At 37.5% G+C, this 26,184-nt stretch overlaps 2 protein-coding genes across 2 annotated transcripts in view; one reads left to right on the top strand and one right to left on the bottom strand.

Moving 5' to 3' along the window:
* MMP26 (matrix metallopeptidase 26) overlaps nt 1-26,184 on the top strand; it is a 370,667-nt gene that overhangs the window by 158,221 nt on the left and 186,262 nt on the right. The window lies entirely within an intron of this gene.
* On the bottom strand, nt 4,125-5,096 carry OR51S1 (olfactory receptor family 51 subfamily S member 1). The gene has a single exon (XM_005578929.4). The coding sequence runs from the start codon at nt 5,094-5,096 to the stop codon at nt 4,125-4,127; it is 972 nt and encodes a 323-aa protein (XP_005578986.3).

Raw genomic sequence — 26,184 nt, 5'->3', positions numbered from 1 at the left:
GAAGTGGTTACAGTAGGCTTTGGGTGAGACCCAGTGCTGTGCTGGCTTCAGGTCTGACCCAGCACAGACATACTGGTGGTGGCCACAGGGGTGCTTGTGTTACTCCACCCTTAGATTCATGTGGCTCAGAACACAGAGATACTCCATTTGTTTGGGATAAAGTAGGGGAAGAGAATAAGAGTCTGCCTGGTAATCCAGAGAATATTCCATATTTTGTCCAAGACCATCAAGGCGGTACTTCTATGAGTCTAGAAGAAGCACAGCATTACTGGGCTTGGGATTACCCCTAAAGTAGATACAACTTAGATCACAACACCCAAGTCCCTTGAGATATCTATAAAGTCATCCCAAGAAGGACAGGTACAAACAAGCCCAGACAGTGAAGACAATAAATAAACAATTGTTGAATGACCAGACAGTGAATAACATTTACTAGCAGGAACACTGTACAGGAAAACATGACCTCACCAAATAAACTAAATAAGGCACCAGGGACCAATCCTGGAGAAACAGAGATATGTGACCTTCCAGATAGAATTCAAAATGGCTATGTTGAGGAAACTCAAAGAAATTCAAGATAACACAGAGAAGGAACTCGGAATTACATCAGAAAAAATTAACAGTGATATTGAAATATTTACAAAGAATCAAGCAGAAATTCTGGGGCTGAAAAATGTGATTGGCATAATGAAGAATGCATTAGAGTCCTTTAATCACAGAATTAATGAAGCAGAAGAAAGAATTAGTGAGCGTGAAGACAGGTTATTTGAAAATATACGGTCAGAGGAGACAAAAAAAAAAAAAAAAAAAAGAATAAAAAACAACAAAGCATACTTACAGGATCCAGAAAATAGCCTCAAAGGGCAATTCTAAGAGTTATTGGTCTTAAAGAGGAGATAGAGAAAGAGATAGTTAGAAAGAGATAGTTAGAAAGTTTATTTAAAGAATAGTAGAGAACTTCCCAAACCTAGAGAAAGATATCAATATACAAGTACAAGAAGATTAGGGAATACCAAATCAATTTAAGCCCCCAAATAACACCTCAAGGCATTTAATAATCAAATTCCCCAAAATCAAATATAATGAAAGGATCCTAAAAGCTGCAATAGAAAAGAAACCAATATATCTGACAGCAGACTTTTCACTTGAAACTTACAGGCCAAGAGAGAGTGACATAACATAATTAAAGTGCTGAAGGAAGAGTTGTTTTACCCAAGAATAATATATCCAGTGAAAATATCCTTAAAACATGAAGAAGAAATAAAGACTTTCCTAGTCAAACTAAAGTTGAGAGATTTCCTCAACACCAGACCTGTTCTATAAGAAATGCTAGGCCAGGCATGGTGGCTCACATCTGTAATCCCAGCACTTTGGGAGGCCGAGGTGGGCGGATCACCTGAGGTTGGGAGTTTGAGACCAGCCTGACCAATATGGAGAAACCCCATCTCTACTAAAAATACAAAAATTAGCCATGCATGGTGGTGCATGCCTGTAATCTCAGCCACTCAGGAGGCTGAGGCAGGAGAATAACTTGAACCTTGAGGGTGGAGGTTGCGGTGAGCCAAGATCATGCCATTGCACTGCAGCCTGGGCAACAAGAGTAAAACTCTGTCACACACACACGCAAAAAGAAATGCTAAAGGGAGTTATTCAATCTGAAAGAACAGGACATTAATGAGCAATAATCACTTCAAGGTAGTAATACAAAACTCACTGGCAATAATGAGTACATAGAAAAACACAGAATATTATAACACTATAACTGTGGTGTGTAAACTACTCTTATGCCAAGTAGCATGTCTAAAAATAAATAAATAAAAAATAATAGCTACATCAACTTTTCAAGACATAGACGGTACAATAAGGCATAAATAGAAAAAAAAATTAAAATGCAGGGGAAACAAAATTAAGGTGCAGTTTTTGTTGGTTTTCTTTTAGCTTGTTTAGGCAAAGAGTGTTAAGTTGTTACTAGGTTAAATTAATGGGTTATAAAATAGTATTTGAAATCCTCATGGTATATTAGTTCAAGCTTACATTGCTATAAAGAGTTATCTGAAACTGGGTGGTTTATAAATTAAAGATGTTTAATTGTCTCACAGTTCCACAGACTGTACAAGAGGCATGGCTGTGGAGGCCTCAGGAAACTTACAATCATGGTGGAAGGTGAAGAGGAAGCAATCATGTCTTCGCATGGTGACAGGAGAGACAGAGAGTGAAGAGGGAAGTACCACACACTTTTAAATCATCAGATAGCATGAGAAGTTACTCACTATCATGAGAAAAGCATGATTTAATCATCTCCCACCAGGTCCTCTCTCCACATTGGGAGTTACAATTCAGCATGAGATTTGGGTTGGGACACCCACCCTGCAGCAGACTTCTGCCTGGACATCCAGGCATTTCCATACATCCTCTGCAATCTAGGTAGAGGCTCCCAAACCTAAACTCTTGCCTTCTGTATACCCACAGCCCAATACTACATGGAAGCTGCTATGACTTGGGACCTGCACCCTCTGAAGGAACAGTCCAAGCTGTACCTTGGCTCCTTTTAGCAATGGCTGGAGCTGGAGTGGCTGGGACACAGGATGCCATGTCTCAAGGATGCATAGATCAACAGGGCCCTGGGCCTGGCTCACAAAACCATTTTTCCCTCCTTGGCCTCCAAGCCTGCAGTGGGAGGGGCTGCAGTGAAGGTCTGAAATACCCAGGAGGCATTTTCCCCATTGTGGTGGCTATTAACATTTGGCTCCTCTTTATTTATGCAAATTTATGCAGCTGGCTCTAATTTATCCCCATTTAAATTTATCTTATTTGTCAGAGACCCTCTTCATTTGGGCTGCTTTGACTTCCTGGCTTTGCTTCAGTTCTCCAGGCACCAGGGCCTGGCTCCAGGCTCTGAATTTGGCTCAGGTTTGCATCATGTATCTCCTTCTGGAAACCAGATTCAAGGGGAAGTACCTACTAGGGAAGCACTACCCTAGTACAAGAAATCAAACCTTGCAGCAAAATCACACTGAAGCTCTTGCTTTTATCACATCCACTAACATCCTATTGACAAAAACAAGTCATGAGGACCACAGTGGCCAGAGAAAATCATGTGTCTAAAGTGAGAGTGATGGTAAATACAATTCGTCCACTTTGTTCCTCCTGATGTGGGTGTGAATGTATACTGCTGCTACTAGGAAGTAAAGAATTGAGACCAATAATTCCAAATGCCACTTGTAAGATTCCATTTATATAAAACATTATAAGTGCTCACTAAACAGATAATTATAGTTAAGTTTGGGAGATATAATTTAAAATTATTCTTATTTATTCTATTTTTTCTGAAATATGCAAAAATTTTAGAAATTAAATTAAATTTCATTTTGAACTGACAATAATTATGCATATTCATAGTGATGTTTTGATGCATGTCATGTATAGTGATCAGATTGGGGTAATTAGCATATTCATAGTCTCAAACATTTCTCATTTCTTTGTGTTGAGAACATTCAATATACATATATATTCAAAAAATATACTAACATTTTGAAAACTAAATGAAGAATTAAAAAAATTATATTCCCTCTTTTCTTTTTCTGGCCTGATCAGAGTTAAATAACCTACCTCTTGGTGTGAAGAATCTAAATGAGAGACTTACTTGCATTTTCCTCATTTATCTAATTCCTAAGGATTGGTCAGAATTCTTACTTCTTAAGGAGGTACAATACCAATGGAAGATCTTCTATCTAGTTGAGAAGAATGTTTCTGTCTTATTTTTCCTTTGCTATGTAGATGATTAACTCTTCTAGATTTATCCGTATTAAAATATAGATATAGTGACAGGATTAACAAAAATAAAATAACAACAGGCACACACTTGGATGGTTGTGACAAGATCTGGACTCTGGCCCTTCCTGTGTCATTGATATATAATGTACCAGTGGGTGGATCACATTCATTCTCTGGGGATTGTAAGCTTTCATCAATATACACAGGCATACTTCCAGGGATAGGAAGCCACATCCATGTATATGCACTTATGAGTACGTGAATGATCATTTCATGCTTGGTGAACTGAGTTCTCACAGAAACTTTAGTATCAGGAGCCCTGTACCACCAAACATGGAGGGGCATCCTCCTCACTGAGCACAACCCATCTTCCTGGGCTGCAACCTATTGAGTATTCTTTCTCTAATCTCCTTCATCTTGACACTATAGAGAATAGGGTTTATCAATGGAGGAAGAAGGAAATGGACATAGGAGAGAAGAGTATGGGTATGCTGAGTGATTGGCAGCTCAAGATGGCTAATCAGTGCCAGGAGGATCATAGGAATATAGAAGAGGAGCACGGCAGAAAGGTGGGCAACACAGGTTTGACCAGCCTTCCAGCGATCTTCCCTTGACTCCACACCTTGCAACACCTTGCCAATCAGGCCATAGGAAAAGAAAATCAGCAGGGGGTCCAAACCCATGACTGAAAGAACCACAGATAGGCTATAGGCTGCACCCCAAGCTCCTGGGCAGGCCAAACGAGCCACATCTGGATGCAAGCAATAAGAATGGGTTAGGACCTGTGGGCGGCAGTAGGGCATGCAGGCCAGCAGAAATGGCAGGGGCAGATGGAGACCCAGGCATCTAAAAGCAATGGCCACGCTGATTTTGCTAATTACACCATTGGTGAGGAGAGCTGAATAGTGGAGAGGTCGGCAGATGGCCAGTGCCCGATCAATGGACATGGCAAGCAAGACAGAGGACTCCATGACAGAGAAGACATGGACAAAAAACATCTGTAGAAGGCAGGCTGAGGCAGGGACAGTGTGAACATCAGCAAGGGCAAGGCCCAGCAGTGTGGGCATCAGGGCGGTAACCAAGCCAATATCAGACACACTAAGCAAGAAGAGGAAGAAGTGCATTGGGCGGTGCAGGGCAGGCTCCAGGGCAATGATCCAGAGGATGGTACCATTTCCCAGTGCAGAGAGAAGGTAGACAGCAATGAGGGGCATTGTCCACCAGGAGGGTACACCTGATAGGCCTGGCATGCCCACAAGCAAGAAGGTGGGGGCCATTGAAGTGCTGCTATTTGGGGCTGTCTGAGTTAGTAATGTTGACATAGTTCAGAATTCCACGTTGAACTCTGGAACCTGAAAAATAATTAGAAAGGTTTACTTAATCGTGTGCCAAATTTGCATAAAACTTTCCAAAATAGCCTGCATCTTCACTCCCCGACTCATGCACACACACACACACACACATACACAAATACACATTTCCTCCCTAGGCACACACCCATCATAATAGTATATGCAGCATTCATTCCTTGCGTTTGAGGTTTTCCTACAGCTGTCCTCATAGCTCTGTGGCTCTGTTTCTTTTCCTAAATTTTTTCTCATCTTTTTGACCTTGTCTCTCCCTGTAGTGTTATTCTATTTCTTTCCTTCCTTTATGAAAAACACTTAAGGAGACAGTCTATTTATCCATATTTTTTTCTCTTCCCAACCCCAGACAGTCTGACTTCTAGACTGCCTTAAGATATTTACATTTTGGTGCAATTTAACTGTTCTTACTAAGTCCCCAGTTACTCCTTCATTTCTAAATTAAGGGACATTCATTTTTTCTAAGCTTGATTTATTTCTTAATGAGCTTTGGCTACTATGGATCTGCTTTTTATTTTTTCAAAAATTTGCCTTTTCAGAATTTAGCCTTTTAGTTCACCTTGCTATGTCCCTATGATTTATACATTGGTATTTAAAATTTTTATTTTATTGAAATGTAATAATTGTACATATTTAAGGGGGTGCATGTGGTATTTTGTTACATGCAAAGAATGTGAAATGATAAAGTCAGGGTATTTAGGACATCCATCGCCTTGAGTAATTATAATTTTTATATGTTGGAACATTTCAAGTTCTGTCTACTAGCTATTTTGAAATATAAAATACATTGTTGTTAACTATAGTCACCCTACTTGGCTGCTGAACATTATAACTTATTTCTTCTATCTAAGTGTATGTTTATATTTTTGAGGTATTTTTACTTGGCCCTCTTTCTTAAGTGGTCTTATGTACTCTCATGACATCAACTCAAGTCTACAAACTGATGAATTACTAATATATATTCCCAGATCCTACTAGGGTTCATCTCACCTTGGATATCCCATGCAATTTAAATTCAAATAATCCAAAGCAGATCTTAACAGACACATCTTAATGCCTCTGTCAGAGTCATCAGTTAGGAAACAGTGAAGAGGAATTTATGTCAATAGCAAAACCAATAAGACACTCCTTGGTTCCCTAAGTCAGTTGTTGGCGCCACCATTAATCAATTTCCCAAAATAAAAACCTGAGAATTAGCCTCTCCTCACATGTAATATCCAAATATTATTTATAATTTTAACAAGAGGGACTGGGCACACACCATAGTCATATCTTCTTCCCTGCCCAAATGCCCAGAAAGATTGGCACTGAAATTCTGGACAAAAAGACAATGAAAATTGGCATCTAAAGAAAAGTAAAATAAAAAGCTTGCCAGGTTTTGTTTTCGGGGTAATGATATAGATACAAGTTAACCCTAAACATTTATTTAAAAAATTCCAAATACGTATGTTATGAAACATTACATTAACGTTTAAAATAAAATATAACTTTCAAGCTAAAAAAGAAAGATAAATGCAACAAAAACTTAATCCCACAGACTTTTAAAAAGAAATAAATAGAAACAGACATTCATTTCCAGTGTGATGGATTGAGGAGGCTAACACATTCTCTCCCCTACAAAGCAGGTATAAAGCTGACAAGCTGTCAATAACTTTCATTTTGGCATTCTGGAAATCCATTAGAGATGTAAGCTTGTTTATTGAAACTGCTGAACTTTGGAAAATAACAGCCACGCGCCTGGCATTTTGGCAAGGCAGCTTCATTCCGCTGCCTCCAGCTCTATCATCAGTGGTCAGATAAGGAAATCCCACAGCTTTGTTCCTGCACTCGTGAGGCAGCTTCTGTGATTTTGAGCTCTGTCAGTTAGCATGGCAATTTTGGTGGCAAGGAAATAAGGAGGGCCAGCAGCTCCACTACCCTGAAGTTCTGGTCCTCTTTGGGGCAATGTGTCCACCAGCAGACTAGATGGGGATTTAACACAGAGTTCTGGCTGAAAAATAAAACCAGATGGTAAGTGGAATCTATAGGAAGAAATGAAGAGTACTGGACATACTCAATATATGGGTAAATATGAAGGACTCTATACACATTTTAGTTAATTTTCCCTAAATTTCCTTAACAGGTTTGAATTGGATGAAAAGATAATTATAATACTGTATTGTTGAGTAAATTATACATATTATATGTGCATGTGTCTGTATATGTATGTATACGTATTATAATAACAGCACAAAAAGGGGGAGGAATTAAAAATTTATTAAAACAAAACTTTTGAATTTTACTGGAATTAAGTTAATATTATTCTGAAGTAAATTACATAGTAATGTGCATATTGTAATTTATAGAACAACTGCTAATAAAACAGTAAAAAAACCAAGAGATGAATTGAAATGGTTTGCCAAAAACATTTAAACAGATGAATGCAATGAAAAAACAGCAGAGCAAAAAAAAAGGCACAAGACTAACAGAAAACAAATAGCAAAATGACAGGTGAAATTTCAACCATGTCAGTAATCGCAAAGTGAATGGACTAAACATGCGTCATAAAAGGCACATTGTTATGTAGAATAAAAAAGCAAGTTATAACTATATTCTGTATACAAAAGACATACCATAGATTCAAAGGAGTAAATAGTTGAAAGTAAGAAGGTAGAAAATTATATATCCTACAAAAACACATGAGAGATGGAGTGGCTATACCAATATCATATAACAATCATAAATGCATATATAAAGAACACTAGATCCTAAAATACATGAACCAAAACTGGCAAAATTAAAGAGTGAGATAAGCAATTTATCAGTAATAGTTGAAGATTTTAATATTCCAAACTCAATAATTGATACAACAATTGGAAAAATATACAAGGAAATAGAAATCTTTTGAAAAACACTCTGAATCAAAAACGACATTTATATAATACTCTCCAAAATAGCAGACTGTGTATTCTTTCCAAGCACATATATAGGATTTTCTGTATGAAGAACTGTCGGCTGGGAGGCAAAATAAGCTTTAATAATTTTTAAAATAGTCATATACAGACTGTGTTCATTTCTCAAATCAATAACCTAAGCCTCTTTAAGTATTTACAAAACAAAGAACAATCAATACCCAAACTAAATAAGTGTTGGTGAGAATGTGGAGAAAAGGGACCCCTTGTACATTTTTGGTAGGAGTAGAAATCTGTACACCCATTATGAAGAATAGTATGAAAGTTCTTCAAAAAATTGAAAATAAAACCACCATATTATTCAGCATTCCCACTTCTGGATATGTATTCAATGGAAATAAAACCATGATCTCAAAGAGATACCTTCACTCCTATGTTCACTGAAGCATTATTCATAATAGCCAAGATATGGAAACAACTTAAGTGTTCATCGATGTATGAAGAGGTTAAAAATTGTGATATATATAATATTCAGCCTTAAAAAAGAAGAACAACCTGTGATTTGCAACAGCATGGATAAATATGGATGGCATTATGCCAAGTGAAATAAGCCAGACACAGTAAGAAAAATGCTGCACGACCTGTTTTGTGTGAACTCTAACAAAGTCAAACTCATAGAAACAAAACAGAAAGGTGATTATCAGGGTTTGAGGGGTTGTAGGGGAAATAGGGAAATGCGAGTCAAAGGATACAAACTTACAGTTATAAGATGTGTAAGTGTTAGAGGCTTAATGTACAGCATGACAATTATAGATAACAATAATATATTGTATACTTAAAATTTGCCAAGGGGAACCTCTTATGTATCCTCTGGACACACACACACAAACACAAACATGTACACACATACAATGGTAACTGTGTGAGGTAATAAATATGTTAATTGGCTTGATTGTGGTCAATATTTCACAAGGTATACATATATCAAAACATCATATTGTACACCTTGAATATAGACAATTTCAAATTGTCAATTATACTTTAATAAAGCTGAAAATAATGGAATAAAATTAAAAAACAAAATAAGTACAGGTGACATAACTAAAGATTAAGAAATTAAAAACCCTTAGCAAGCCTTAAAAAGAAAATAAAAGATGCAAATTACCAAAATCAGGAATGCAATGTGGGATAACACTATTAGACAATTAGCTGAAATTTTTTTAAATCCTAGAAAACTAAAAATTATAAAACTGACTCAAGAAGAAATAGCAATTCTAAACAGACCTATAACAAATAAAGTCAATTACTAATTAAAACTCTTCCTACTAAAAAATGCTGAAGTCCAGATGATTTCATGGGTGAATTAGATCACATATTAAAAGAAGAAATAATCACTAATGCTTCTCATAATGCTTTAAAAATAGAGAAGGATTTTATAAAATCCTACTCAATCCAGAAGTAGAGTGTAATCTTGATTCTAAAGCCAAATCATAACAAAAAACATAGCACTGACAAATTTTCCTCAAGTAAATAGACATACGAATTCTTAATATTAGCAAATTAAATTTGGCTACATATAAAAAAATTCTGCACTGTGGTTTTGTGGAATTTATGCCTAAGTGCAGAGTTGGTTTTGTATTTCAACATCAACTAATGTAATAAACATTAGAAAAAAGGACAAAAATTGCATGGTCATCTCAATAGGCACAGAAAATCATGTGTCAAACCATGTACTTACTCATGATAAAAACTCTGAATAAGGAGGGTTCCAAGATGGCCGAATAGAAACAGCTCCAGTCTACAGCTCCCAGCATGAGTGACAGAGAAGATGGGTGATTTCTGCATTTCCAACTGAGGTACCGGATTCATCTCACTGGGGCTTGTTGGACAGTGGGTGCAGCATACGGAGTGTGAGCTGAAGCAGTGTGGGGCATGGCTTCACACTGGGAAGTGCAAGGGGTCGGGGAATTCCCTTTCTTAGCCAAGGGAAGCTGTGATAGACGGTACCTGGAAAATCGGGACACTCCCACCCTAATACAGCGCTTTTCCAATGATTTTAGCAAATGGCACACCAGGATATTATATCCCATGCCTGGCTCGGAGGGTCCCACACCCACGGAGCCTTGCTCACTGCTAACACAGCAGTCTGAGATCAAACTGTAAGGCAGCAGCAAGGCTGGGGGAGGGGTGTCTGCCATTGCTGAGGCTTGAGTAGGTAAACAAAGTGACCTGGAAGCTCAAACTGGTTGGAACTCACCTCAGCTCAAGGAGGCCTGCCTGCCTCTGTAGACTCCACTTCTGGGGACAGGGCATAGCTGAACAAAAGGCAGCAGAAACTTCTGTAGACTTAAACATCCCTATTTGACAGCTTTGAAGAGAGTCATGGTTCTCCCAGCATGCAGTTTGAGATCTGAGAATGGACAGACTGCCTCCTCAAGTAGGTCCCTGACCCCTAAGTAGCCTAACCTCCCAGTAGGTTCCAACCGACACCTGATACAGCTGGGTGCTTCTCTGAGACGAAGTTTCCAGAGGAAGGGTCAAGCAGCAACATTTGCTGTTCTGCAATATTTGCTGCTCTGCAGTCTCCGCTGGTGATACCCAGGAAAACAGGGTCTGGAGTGAAACTTCAGCAAACTCCAACAGACATGCAACTGAGGGTCTTGATGGTTAAAAGGAAAACTAACAAACATAAAGGGCATCCACACCAAAATCCCATCTCTAGGTCACCATCATCAAAGACCAAAGATAGATAAAACCACAAAGATATGGAGAAAACAGAGCAGAAAAGCTGAAAATTCTAAAAATCGGTGTGCCTCTTCTCCTTCAAAGGAACACAGTTCCTTGCTAGCAATCCAACAAAGCTAGACATAGAAGGATTTTGATGAGCTATCAGAAGTAGGCCTCAGAAGATCAATAATAACAAACTTCTCTGAGCTAAAGGAGGATGTTCAAACCAATCACAAAGATGCTAAAAACCTTGATAAAAGATTAGATGAATGGCTAACTAGAATAAACAGTGTAGAGAAGACCTTAAATGACCTGAAATGAGCTGAAAACCATGGCACGGGAACTTCCAATACATGCATAAGCTTCAGTGGCCGATTCGATCAAGTGGAAGAAAGGGTATCAATGACTGAAGATCCAATGAATGAAATGAAGAAAGAAGGGAAGTTTAGAGAAAAAAGAATAAAAAGAAATGAACAAGACCTCCAAGAAATATGGGACTATGTGAAAAGACCAAATCTACGTCTGACTGGTGTACCTGAAAGTGACGGGGAAAATGGAACCCAGTTGGAAAACACTCTTCAGGATATTATCCAGGAGAACTTCCACAATCTAGCAAGGCAGGCCAACATTCAAATTCAGGAAATACAGAGAATGCCACAAAGATACTCCTCGAGAAGAACAACTACAAGACACATAATTGTCAGATTCTCCAAAGTTGAAATGAAGGGAAAAATGTTAAAGGCAGCCAGAGAGAAAGGTTGGGTTACCCACAAAGGGAAGCTCATCAGGCTAACAGTGGATCTCTTGGCACAAACTTTACAAACCAGAAGACAGTGGAGGCCTATATTCAACATTCTTAAAGAAAAGAATTTTCAGCCCCAAATTTCATATCCTGCCAAACTAAGATTCATAAGTGAAGGAGAAATAAAATCCTTTACAGACAAGCAAATGCTGAGAGATTTTGTCACCACCAGGCCTGCCTTACAGAAGCTCCTGAAGGAAGCACTAAACATGGAAAGGACAACCGGTAGCAGCCAATGCAAAAACATGCCAAATTATAAAGACCATCGATGCTAGGAAGTAACTGCCTCAACTAATGAGCAAAATAACCAGCTAACATCATAATGACAGGATCAAATTCACACATAACAATATTAACCTTAAATGTAGATGGGCTAAATGCTCCAATTAAAAGACACAGACTGGCAAATTGGATAAAAAGTCAAGACACATCAGTGTGCTGTATTCAGGAGACCCATCTCACATGCAGAGACACACATAGGCTCAAAATAAAGGGATGGAGGAAGATCTACCAAGAAAATGAAAAACAAAAAAAAAGCAGGGGTTGCAATACTAGTCTCTGATAAAAACAAACTTTAAACCAACAAAGATCAAAAGAGACAAAGAAGGCCATTACATGATGGTAAAGGGATCAATTCAACAAGAAGAGCTAACTATCCTAAATATATATGCATCCAATACAGAAGCACACAGATTCATAAAGAAAGTCCTTAGAGACCTACAAAGAAACTTAGACTCCCACACAATAAGTATGGGAGACTTTAACACTCCACTGTCAACATTAGACAGATCAATGAGACAGAAGGTTATAACAAGGTTATCGAGAACTTGAACTCAGCTCTGCACCAAGCAGACCTAACAGACATCTACAGAACTCTCCACCCTAAATCAACAGAATACACATTCTACTCAGCACCACATTGCACTTATTCCAAAACTGACCACACAGTTGGAATGAAAGCCTCCTCAGCAAATGGAAAAGAACAGAAACTATAACAAACTGTCTCTCAGATCACAGTGCAATCAAATTAGAACTCAGGATTAAGAAACTCACTGAAAAACCACACAACTACATGAAAACTGAACAACCTGCTCCTGAATGACTACAGGGTACGTAATGAAATGAAGGCAGAAATAAAGATGTTCTTTGAAACCAGTGAGAACAAAGACACAACACACCAGAATATCTGGGACACATTTAAAGCAGTGTGTAGAGAAAAATTTATAGCACTAAATGCCTGCAAGAAAAAGCCAGAAATATCTAAAATCGACACCCTAACATCACAATTAAAAGAGCTAGAGAAGCAAGAGCAAACACATTCAAAAGCTAGCAGAAGGCAAGAAATAACTAAGATCAGAGCAGAACTGAAGGAGATAGAGACACAAAAAACCCTCCAAAAAATCAATGAATCCTGGAGCTGCTTTTGTGAAAAGATTAACAAAATTGATAGACTACTAGCAAGACTAATAAAGAAGAAATGAGAGAAAAATCAAGTAGATGCAATAAAAAATGATAAAGGGGAAATCACCACCAATTCCACAGAAATACAAACTACCATCATAGAATACTGTAAACACCTCTATGCAAATAAACTGGAAAATCTAGAAGAAATGGATAAATTCCTGGACACATACACCCTCCCAAGACTCAACCAGGAAGAAGTTGAATCCCTGAATAGACCAATAACAGGCTCTGAAATTGAGGCAATAATTAATAGCCTACTAACCAGAAAAAAGTCCAAGACCAGACAGATTCATAGCCGAATTCTACCAGAGGTACAAAGAGGAGCTGCTACCATTCCTTCTGAAACTATTCCAATCAATAGAAAAAGAGGGAATCCTCCTTAACTAATTTTATGAGGCCAGCATCATCCTGATACCAAGGCCAGGCAGGGACACAACAAAAAAGAGAATTTTAGACCAATATCCCTGATGAACATTGATGCAAAAATCCTCAATAAAATACTGGCAAACTGAATCCAGCAGCACATCAAAAAGCTTATCCCCCATGATCTATTTGGCTTCATCCCTGGGATGCAAAGCTGGTTCAACATACACAAGTCAATAAACATAATCCATCATATAAACAGAACCAAAGACAAAAACTACATGATTATCTCAATAGATGCAGAAAAGGACTTCGACCAAATTCCACAGCCATTCATGCTACAAACTCTCAATAAATTCGGTATTGATGGGAGGTATCTCAAAATAATAAGAACTATTTATGAAAAACCCACAGCCAATATCATACTGAATGGGCAAAAACTGGAAACATTCCCTTTGAAAACTGGCACAAGACAGGGACACCCTCTCTCACCACTCCTATTCAACATAGTGTTGGAAGTTCTGGCTAGGGCAATCAGGCAAGAGAAAGAAATAAAGAGTATTCAATTAGGAAAAGAGGAAGTCAAATTGCCTCTGTTTGTAGATGATATGATTGTATATTTAGAAAACCTTATTGTCTCATCCCCAAATCTCCTTAAGCTGATAAGCAACTTCAGCAAAGTCTCAAGATATAAAATCAATGTTCAAAAATCACAACCATTTCTATACACTAATAAGAGACAAATACAGAGCCAAATCATGAGTGAACTCCCATTGACAATTGCTTCAAAGAGAATAAAATACCTCGGAATCCTACTTACAAGGGATGTGAAGGACCTCTTCAAGGAGAACTACAAACCACTGCTCAACAAAATAAAAGAGGACACAAACCAATGGAAGAACATTCCGTGCTCATGGATGGGAAGAATTAATATCATGAAAATGGCCATACTGCCCAAGATAATTTATAGATTCAATGCCATCTCCATCAAGCTACCAATGGCTTTCTTCACAGAATTGGAAAAGACTCCTTTAAAGTTCATTTGGAACCAAAAATAAAAGAGTCTGCATTGCCAAGATAATCCTAAGCCAAAAGAAAAAAGCTGGAGGTATCACACTACCTGACTTCAAACTATACTAAAAGGCTACAGTAACCAAAACAGCATGGTACTGGTACCAAAACAGAGACATAGACCAATGGAACAGAACAGCCCTTAGAAATAATACCACACAGGCCGGGCACGGTGGCTCAAGCCTGTAATCCCAGCACTTTGGGAGGCCGAGGCGGGCGGATCACGAGGTCAGGAGATCGAGACCATCCTGGCTAACACGGTGAAACCCCTTCTCTACTAAAATAATACAAAAAAACTAGCCGGGCGAGGTGGCGGGTGCCTGTAGTCCCAGCTACTGAGGAGGCTGAGGCAGGAGAATGGCGTAAACCCGGGAGGTGGAGCTTGCAGTGAGCTGAGATCCGGCCACTGCACTCCAGCCTGGGCGACAGAGCGAGACTCCGTCTCAAAAAAAAAAAAAAAAAAAAAAAAGAAATAATACCACACATCTATAACCATCTGATCTTTGACAAACCTGACAAAAACAAGAATTGGGGAAAGGATTCTCTATTTAATAAATGGTTCTGGGAAAACTAGCTAGCCATATGTAGAAAGCTGAAACTGGATCCCTTTCTTACACCTTATATAAAAATTAATTCAAGATGCATTAAAGACGTAAATGTTAGACCTAAAACCATAAAAACCCTAGAAGAAAACCTAGGGAATACCATTCAGGACATAGGCATGGGCAAGGACTTCACAACTAAAACACCAAAAGCAATGGCAACAAAAGCCAAAATGGACAAATGGGATCTCATTAAACTAAAGAGCTTCTGCACAGTAAAAGAAACTACCACCAGAGTGAACAGACAACCTACAGAATGGGAGAACATGTTTGCAATCTACCCATCTGACAAAGGGCTAGTATCCAGAATTTACAAAGAACTTAAACAAATTTACAAGAAAAAATCAAACAACCCCATCAAAAAGTGAGCAAAGGATAGGAACAGACATTCCTCAACAGAAGGCATTTATGCAGCCAACAGACACATGAGAAAATGCTCATCATCATTGGCCATCAGAGAAATGCAAATCAAAACCACAATGAGATACCATCTCACACCAGTTAAAATGGCAATCATTAAAAAGTTAGGAAACAACAGGTGCTGGAGAGGATGTGGAGAAATAGTAACGCTTTTACACTGTTAGTGGGATGGTAAACTAGTTAGACTGTGGAAGACAGTGTGGTGGTTCCTCAAGGGTCTAGAACTAGAAATACCATTTGACCCAGCCATCCCATTACTGGGTATATACCCAAAGGATTATAAATCATGCTGCTTTAAAGACATGTGCACACGTATGTTTATTGTGGCACTATTCACAATAAAAAAGACTTGGAACCAACCCAAATGTCCATCAATGATAGACTGGATTAAGAAATTGTGGCACACATACTCTATGGAATATTGTGCAGTCATAAATGAGGATGAATTCATGTCCTTTTTGAGGACATGGATGAAGCTGGAAACCATCATTGTGAGCAAACTATCGCAAGGGCAGAAAACCAAACACCGCATGTTCTCACTCATAGGTTGGAATTGAACAATGAGAACACTTGGACACAGGGTGGGGAACATCACACACCAGGACCTGTCATGAGATGGGGGAAGTGAGGAGGGATAACATTAGGAGAAATAGAAATACCTAATGTAAATGACAAGTTAATGGGTGCAGTACACCAACATGGCACATGTATACATATGTAACTAACAAGCACGTTGTGCACATGTACCCTAGAACTTAAAGTATAATAAAAAAATTTCTTTAATAGTTTAATCAGGTTTCCAAATTAGTGAATATTTATGTGTATGGAAATTTATCACAGGATTGCTTTTATGTCTTTGCTTCTAACAGCTGGTGCTAAATTTTAGTGATTATGTAGATGGGTTAAAGTTTTGACCTTTTGGAAGTTTGTTTTCTTGTTGTTATTGTTGATTTTAATTACTTTGTAATAAATTATCAATCTTTGTAAGAAAAAATCTTTGAATAAAATAGAAATAGAGAACTTTTTAAATGAGATTAAGGTATCTATGAATAACCTATAGTGAACATCGCGCTTAACTGTAAAAGACTGATCATTTCCTCCCTAAGATTTAGAATGAGGAAACAATAATCTCTTCTGGTTGCTTCTATTGAACATTATACCAAGGATTCCAGAAAATGCACTAAAGAAAAAAAATAAATTTTCAAGTTTGGGAAGAAAAAGTAAGATAATTTCTATCTACAGATGACATCAACCTATATGTAGAAAATTTTAAGGAATCTATCAAAAAACTACTAACACTAATCAATAAGTTTAGCAAGGCCACAGAATATAAAGTAAAGATTAAAATATCAATTGTGTATCTGTACAGTTGAACAAGTTGAAAGTAAACAATCTAAAATTAAAAAAAAATTATAAAATTATGAAAAATCAAAAAATAGAAAAAACAAAATGAATACAAAATTTGTACACTGAAAACTACAAAGTGATGCTTAGGAATTAAAGAAATTATTAATAAATCAAAAATACTTTATATTTATTGATTGGAAGATTTTATATAATTAAAATACCAGTTACCTCCAAGTTGATCTATAGTTTCCACAAAATCCCATGGAAAGTCTCATCAGGCCTGTTTGTAAAAATTGAGAAACTTATCCTAAAATTCATATGGAAATGCTATGGACCTATCATAGCCAAACCAATTCTGAAAAAGAAAACCAAATTTGGGAAAATTACACTACTCAATTTCAAAAATCTCTGCAAAACAGCACTAGGCAAGACAGTGTCTATCATCATAAGGATAGGCATACAGACCAATGAGAAAGAAATAAGAGTCTAGACATATATTCATGCCTTAACCTTCTCTTGAGTTGCCACAAGGGTGACATGACAATTAAATAGCAAAAGGATAATCTTTTCAATAAATGGTACTGAGGCAATTATATATCCATATGCAAAATGGTAACTTAATACCTTTATTACATACCATACACAAACGTTAACTAAAAATGGATCATGAGCCTAAATGTAAGAGTTAATACTATTTAATATTCATAAGAATATTGAGGATAGGAAGTTCACGACCTGGGTTAGGAAAATAGTTTAGATAAAACACCACTAGCTCAATTCATTAAGTATAAAGTTGATTTTAAGAATTCACTGAAATTCAATACTTTTGTCCTTCAAAACACTGAAACATAAAAGAAAATTAAATTTTAGAGGTCACCATCACACTCATATTAAGCAAAGAAGTGAAACAAACAAGCAAACTAAAAATTTTAAGAACAAAAGCTAACATAACACTTCTATCTCTTTATGGAGAAAACGACAAAACTTGGTTGAAGAGGGGAAAACTCAATGAAAAGAATTAATATACAGATTAACTATAACTCCATTATAAATCTCAAAAAATTATCCTGGAACTTGGCCATATCATTCTTAATTTTCTGTGCAATTACAAATGATCCAAAATGTATGAGGCATTTTTTAAAAGACTCAAGAAGGAACGCATTATATTACTATCAAATCTCATTGTAATTCTAAAGAAATTAGAACAATGTGATATTGCCCCAGACAGAACTGAAAATCTAAAAATAGATCTTTTGATATGCAGAAATTATAGATGTATTATTTAACATCTATGGGGAAATATACATTTTGGAAACTGCTATATTTAAATATATATATATATATATATATATATATATATATATATATATATATATTTAGATCTCAGTCTTATAGTATGCATCGAAAATAAATTCTAAATGGAACAAGACCTAAGTGAAAAGATTATTATACTTATATGAAAACATAGGAAACCTTATAATATCAAAACACTTTTTTCTAAAACTAGACATAACCTGTTCAAACCATAAATGAAAATATCAATAAATGTGTCAATGTCAAAATTAAAACATCTATTACAACGGATATTCATGCATGTGGTTAAAAGATGAGGGGAAGAATAAACAAAATGTGACAGAATGTGACAATATTTGCAATTTGCACCATTGACTAAACTTTGGAATTTGAAATATATAAAGAACTATAATAAATAAGGAGTTGGACAATCTAATATAAATCTAGAAAAATATGAACAGTGATTCATATAAAAATAAAGACAAATGGTGAACAAATATATTAAACATCTATCTTAGTGTTGCTGAAATAATACATATTGAAAATGATGAAACACTCTCCACTCACCAAATGAGACAAGATTATAAAATTTGATAAAATTATGTGTGGGGGAAAGATATTAAAAGGCAACTTTAAATCAAGGCTGTAAGGGTTTTACAATTCTGTAGCCACTCTGAGAGCAATTTGTCACAATCTATTAAAATAAGAAATTCATTTGATTCGGCAATTCTAGTTCTTGATATATCCGTAAGAGAGACATTCATATTCATAAAAAGTCATAAGAAAGATTGTGGTCTTCAAGAGTAAAAAATAGATTTCTTCATAGAGAGAAGATGTCTACTATTATTAATCAGATATATGATTATGATGCATGATAGATAACCTTACGGTCAAGAATAAAAACATTTTTGAGTTTAAAATAAAGTTGTAGAATGATTTGTGCCTTATGGTATCATATACGTTTTAAAAACTTCCAAAAGTACTACCTCTCAGCTACATTTGTATGTAAGCACCTAGAGATAGTCTTAGAAGTGTGTGCATTAAATTGATTTGATCAAAATAGTAATGACTGGGGGTGGGGGACTAATACTGAATTGCAATGAGGTTGAAAATGATTGGCTTTAACACTAATACTTTATTTTGTTTCTTGGTAAGGTGGCTCTCATATTAAACAAGTAACTGTTTATTCAGTAAGCTCCATTGTCTCTCTTCAAAATTTTCTTTCGTATTCAACCCTTTTAATTATCAACAGTGTGGTAGTGTTCGATGAGGCTTTTATTTGCATTGTACCCACATACCCACGTTTTCCTGCTCCTCCATATGGAGCCCACAGTGTTATTTCTAATTTGCAATCTGGTAATGTGGTTTTGGTGTCTTTCCTTAAAATCATCTGATTTTTCCACTACTTTAAAATAAAGGTCATATCTTTAACGATCATAAAAACTTTATCACCCTCTACCCCTAGATAACCTTTACTTATTAACCCATTTCTATTCTATTTCCACCCATGAACCTGAGGTTCCCAGAACAACTGTGATTTCTTGAATATGTCACTGGGTTCTAAACTTTCAAACAATACATTAATAAACAGAATTTCTTCACCCTTTCGGCATCAGAACACTTTATAGGTATCATGAAGTTTCAGCTTAGGCATTTCTTTTATTTTCCCTGACTGCCTTTCTTCAAACACACAGCCTGGGATGGGGTATTTACCTCCTCCTACCACACTATGGCACATAGTGTTGAGGACCTGCCATTCTCAAATATTAATATTTCTTCCTTTGCCTTTCTCCTTAATGGAATGTTCCCTCCTAAAGAGGTTTAGTTATTTATGATTGTAAGTTCAGGTCCCGATTTATATTAAGTCTCAGAGAATGTGATTCACAAATCTTTCACACTTCTATTTTGCAGTTACACAATTCCATTTCTCTAAACTTTCCTCCTGGATTTGATCCTTCTTTCTGAAATTCCACTAAGCTTTCTTATTTCTTTCTCAGAAATACCCCATTCACCACTCATATATACCTCATGTAAGTTTCTCCAAAATACTATTCCTTCCTTTAGAGGAGTTCTTTCTTACCAACATATTTCTACCTTCCCTTTCTTTATGACTCTTAGAGTCTCTGCCTCTCTGACTGAAGTATATAAGAGATTGAGCTTCTGAGCAGCTGAGCTTACGATCAGGAGAACAGAGATTTTTAATGCATGTCATGCACTTCATAGATTGTTACTGGTATTTAAAACAGATCAGGTAGTGGGTGTGTTTCACAGAAGCTAAAGTAGGAAAGGTTTGAGACAGGTGGCTTTTGTGGAGGTAGTTAAGCCACCACACAGGAATTTTGCATTTAATAGGCCTCCTTCATCGCAGAATTTTGAAAACCCTGTTATACACACCTAACTAGCATACCGGAATCACATACCTCTTTCCTCATGTATGCTATTCACACACGAAGGATACTCATGTTTAGTAAGCAATGTCTATAACATCACATAAGAGACATATATACATGCACACACCCATCCAAATTAGTACACAGAAACACATGTATACTCATACACACATATAAAAAATGTTTAAATTCAGAAGGAAATATTTTTGAGGCAGATCCATATCAAATTAATAGGCATTCAAAGTACATATACACATGCAAGGATGCATAAATACACAAATAAATATCTATTCTCTAAGAATCACTTCTGTATATATAGTCTATATATGCATATACTCACATGAAATGGCATGTGATAATGAAAGTACCTGTACACGTATATATGATATTATACATACATGCATATATATGATATGATATATGTATTCATCTCTATAAATCCTGAGTGGCAAGTACTGTCAACAAATCTCTTGTCACCTCAAACAATCAAAGCTGGTAAAAACAAGACTCAATCATTTTTTCATAAACACACATCTAAAGACAGTGAGTAACTTCTATCTCTTCACGTACAAACATATTCGTCAGAGATTCACAAACATCCTTTCAATATGCAGCACACATACCTGCATTTATATGCATTACAAATGCAGAAGATCATAAACACATTTCTTGTGATCACATCACACACACTGTCAGATCATTCTTATTTTACTTCTAATGTTTGGCAGATTGCCACAAATACAAGTAACTCTTTCTCTTACTGAATATTTCTTTCTATAGACCTAATTTTATGGATTCAAAATCACAAGAGAGGTCTTGGTCACTATAAGACACTTATAAATATTGAACAATGTTTTCTGGGAAAGGACAAACGTTGTATTCATTACCAGATTAGTTCCTATGAACATGACTAAAGGGATGGAACATAAGATATTTAGGTATAAAGGTGATTTGATGCTGGTGTAAAGGAGAGACCTGTGTAGCCACATAGAGATGGCAAACATTATGGACAAATTTGCTCACTTTACACTTGTGTCCAGCCCCAGTCCTGGCTATCAGAGTTCTCTTAAAAATTCTCCCTGGTACTTACCAGACCAGCATGGAAGAGAATGGGTCAGATAGAGTCTTTGGTTGCAGATAATTGCTACAGTGTTATAATGGCTTCAAGAAGTGGACAATATGAGAGAATTTATAGCATCAATTCTCCAGTTGTGCCATAGGGGATAAACCACAGAAGGAAGAAAGGTCTAGCAGCGTGGACTTGTTACCATGGCAATGATTGCCCCTCCATATCCTGGACACTGCTTTGTCTTTGTATTAACCCTGAATGTACTAAGAGAGATATCTTCAGTGCTCAACACCAAGGAATCTGCTGAAGACATGATATATCCCATAGATAAATTAACTAACAAAGTAAAAGATCAAATTAGGTACATCATGAAATATAGATATGAGACCTATGTATATAGGGGACTCCTCCACCCCCCCCCCCCAAAAAAAAACAACCACGAAAGAAAAGCAAGCATAGCATCTGGGGTTGAGAAAGAAAACAATATGGGAAGAGAAATGATTTAGGTAATAGGTTTTAAATTTAGATAATAACCTCCCATATTCTCAGTTTTAAATCTTAGTGGGTATTTGAAATACAAGGCAAAGCAATCAGTTCTGCTGCTCCGTGTATTCAGATTATTTCTCATGCTGTGTCTTCACTGGGGATTCCCACAGGATTCAGCTTTGCCCTGAAGGATTGCGGAATGAGGACCACAGCAGATTATCATTGGAGCAAGGTAGGTAGAAAATCAGACCATATATAAGGCGTAGAAAATAATGCCATTGAATTTTCAAGTTTCCCCAAGTTCCTTCATCCAAGACTTTTGGCCACCAGTAAGTTTAGAACAATTTAAACAGTTTTTGAGATACATTTCAGCGATGTTTGGTCAGAAAAGTCTGCTCCAACTTTCTAGTTCTAAAGTATGATATTATAGGGTCATTTATCTCTAGTTGTCTTCGATTTTTCACCCCTTTCCAAATACTGCTGCTTCATAACTCTTGCCTTTGCACCTGCAGTTATATCTGTCTTCTCTCCATTTTCTATTTCAGGAACCAATTCATCCTTACTGTAGGTATATGCTACCAGTCCCCATAGGCCTTGTAATATATTACTTTCCTCAAACGAATTGCTTCCAATTGCACAGCCTCTGTATGTAGCCTCCACACATTTATATAGCATAACCTACTCACTATTGCAACTCCTTCCATGCCTTCCTACTACCATGTGAGCTATTTAAAGACAAAGACTATCTTTATATTTTATATTTTTTCATTTACACAGCAACATCTATCCATTATGCTTGAAATAAGTTTCGTGAATTCTATGAGTTGTTTTGAAAATCCTGCTTAAACAAAACTTTCTCTTGTTGCCCGTGTTCAGAAGTCATATCTCCCTCCTCTCTGCAACGGGCACTGTGCTTTTCTTATTGCTCCACCTTCTCCATCATAATTTCTCAGTCAACTTCTCAACTTCTCAGAAATTGATTTAAGTTTTTAAGAGGTGTCAAATTATTTTCCCTGTCTTCTTTCTTTCCTTCTAGGCTCAGAAACAGGGGCATCCACACTCTTCTCCCTCCTCTTCCCTCTCTTTCTTGCTTCATCTGCTTACTTCCTACCCTCTCCCTGATTATTTTCTCACTCTCACTCCTAGTCAGACTTTCCTTCCCACACTTGTTTCTCCTACTGTGCAGTTCACTCACCACACCTGGTTTCTCCCAGCGAACCTCACACACTGGTGTTGTGGTGAACTGCCTGGGCTGTATCTTTATGTTTCTCTGGTTGTACCGTATCTAGGAAAGTGGGTGGGGTTTGGGGTACAGGGAGGGTAATGACAGGTGTCCAGCCTTGCTTTGCCAGAGCCCCATGGGGAGGCTCAAAGATAATAGTTAAAAACCTGTTGCTCTGCCCAATAGAAGAACCATGATGACCTTTGAACTGCAGCAGGAATGAAAAAAATCTCTCCATCCCTAACATCCTGTCTTGATCTTATAGCCTATCAAACAGATCCCCTCTGCCCACACTAGCCCTAAGCTCATAGACCTGGTAGGCCCTGATGCTCTGTCTTACCCTGACCTGTCTATTTTGGAGCATTTACCACAACCCCTCCCTGGCATTTTTTTCAGAGAGTAGATAATTAGCTCTAGAGAGTGCTCCTGGATCAGTCCTCTGGGACTCATTCTGGTTTTGATGGTTGTCTTTGTTTTGACTAATTGCCATTAGCTTAGTGGGAGTACCACATGGTGTTTATAGCGCCAAAGCCACAGGTCTTATCTCTGCAAGGATCACTTTGTTTTGCACCCTCAAAGTAAGGCCAGAATCCACTCAAAGACTACCTGGACTACAGAATGAGCTCTTATCCTTGGTATGGTTTGGTCTCCATATCTGGCCATGGGCACACTGTCACTTATAAAGCCAGATGTCGCTGAAATATATAAGCTAGTTTGACTGGACACCCTCACTCCTCTGGCCTAGTCGTTTTTATTTCCCTTTTTCGTCTCTCTTCCCTGTACTTTGCATTTTCTCATTTCCCCTGCCTTTTCTTATTCTTAATAAATGCCTTGTTTTCTTATGGATCAAGTATCACCAGACACCCCCACGACCCATCCCAGCTTGTGGCTTTTCTGTCACACCTTGGACATAATCAGCCAAATCTCTGTAAAGAGCTTGGGCTCTCACTGTGTGTCATGCCATCCACTGTTCCTCCCTTCCTTCAGGCCCTTCTGGGGTGCTTCTGTTTATGTAATCCCTGCAGCAGACCTGGGTAACCAGATCCCAGATCATGGTTTATCTTGGCTCATCCCTGTCACTTCTATACTCCCTTTCAGGAGATGGTACATTAATCTTTCTATCCCCAGGGTCCAGACAGACTTCTCCTGGACTCAGGTTACTCCATCTCTCCTCCAAATTCCAGCTGGTGTGATCTATTGGACCTAGAGGCTGCCCTCAAACTTATCAACTGAAATTTAACCCCATGGTGAATGGAGCAGGAGACACTGATTACATTGGCTTTTGCTACCTCCACAATCCCATATCCAGGGTCTGTCTTAGGCTCTCTGTTGTGTTCAATGTACCATTTCCTATCCCTTCATCACCCGGGGGTCCAAGGCCATCTCTCCTCTAATCTCTAAACAGTAGAAAGAACCTCTTATCTATCTGCACTATGATGTCCTTGGCATCCAAGGTGGTGATTTATTAATGTGACAAATAAGTCTATCCTAGTATATTAGAGGGAGGGACAGAATTAAACCATCCCTAGGTCCCTCCTTTCTGCAGATTAAGGCATGTGTTATTTGACATTATGTTTCAGGAGGCCACAGTATGTTGCTGTACTGTTCAGATTTAGACTAATCTTGGGGAAAATCTTTACTTTGTCACTTTCTCCCTGTAAGGCTGTGGACCAGCTACTTCACATAACTGAGCTTCAGTTTCCTAATCAGTAAAAGAGATGGAATGAGAGCAAAGTGTCCAGCACAATGCCTAACTCCTATTATTTACAGTCTTTGCATGTTGTTACCAGTTTTCCATGTTACCCCTTTGACGGGTAAAATGGCTTTCCCTCAACAGATCATTTTGAGCACCTGATATGTGCCAGGTATTGTTCTAGGCTGCAGTAGTAAACAAGGGAGATAAGACTACTTTTATGGATTTTACATTTCAGTAAGAAGTGGCAGAAAAGAAAGGACTAAACAGTCATGATAATTCCAGATGACTCTAGGTAAAGTCTGTAAAACAAACAGAAAAGGGTCATGGGGTAATAAATAAAGAGGACTGAATTCTGCACAAAAGGTAGAAGAAGTAATATTTAAGCTGAGAGCTCGATGCTGATAATGAGCTAGCCATGAGGAGATATGGAGAAAACGTGTTCCAGGGCAGTAGTAAGGCAGGGAGGCAAGACTCAGTTTGGCATTTCCGAGAAGAAGGTAGCCAGTGTACTTGGAATCACAAGAAGAAGGGAAAGGTTACAAGAAGCCTTTGGAGACATTTGCAGGACTATGCCATATAGTGCCATCAGGCTTGGTTAGAAATGTCAATTCTAAGTGTATGGGAAAACATTGGGATGTGTTAAAAGCCGAAGAGTATAAAAGTGTGATTTGTAATTTTAGAAAGTTCCTTCCACCTGCCATGTAGAGTAAGAATGGACTTTGGCAGACAAAAATGGAAGCTAGGAGGCCACTTAAGGGAAACCTTTCAAAGCAATTAAGAGTGGAGGAAGAGTGACTCCGTATGCCTCTCAAAGCAAAGTATGTTTCTGCATTTGTGTGTGGTACTACCATCCCTCTATACCATCAGGGCAGAACACTTAAAATTAGTCTAATATTCTCTCATGAATCACTACACATTTACTGAGTTCTGCTGTGTCTCTGTGATGTTATTGGTAGCCCAGCTTGTTCTACTCTATTGCCTTCACCCTCATTTACAATGTATTAGCCTTGTTTTGTTTTCTGTTCTTCATCACTTCCTCTTCTTCTAAAGAATATCTCTAATCATTTCATTTTCTCCTGCAGAAGTTTTTCATTGTTCATTCTCTGCCCCTTGAATAAAATTCAAATTCTTATGGTAGTCCACATCCCTAATACTCTAGTTCCAATATTTCCACTTTTATTGTTAATATTTGTCTTATTTATT

The sequence above is a fragment of the Macaca fascicularis genome, chromosome 14 (assembly GCF_037993035.2).
Source record: "Macaca fascicularis isolate 582-1 chromosome 14, T2T-MFA8v1.1".
Classification (NCBI taxonomy): Eukaryota; Metazoa; Chordata; class Mammalia; order Primates; family Cercopithecidae; genus Macaca; species Macaca fascicularis.
The sequence above is the reverse complement of the archived record's forward strand: the minus strand, read 5'-3'. Positions and strand labels throughout refer to the sequence as shown.

Bases quoted from the DNA above. Each gene is read 5' to 3' on its own strand.
- OR51S1 (XM_005578929.4), bottom strand. From the start codon at position 5,096: ATGTCAACATTACTAACTCAGACAGCCCCAAATAGCAGCACTTCAATG.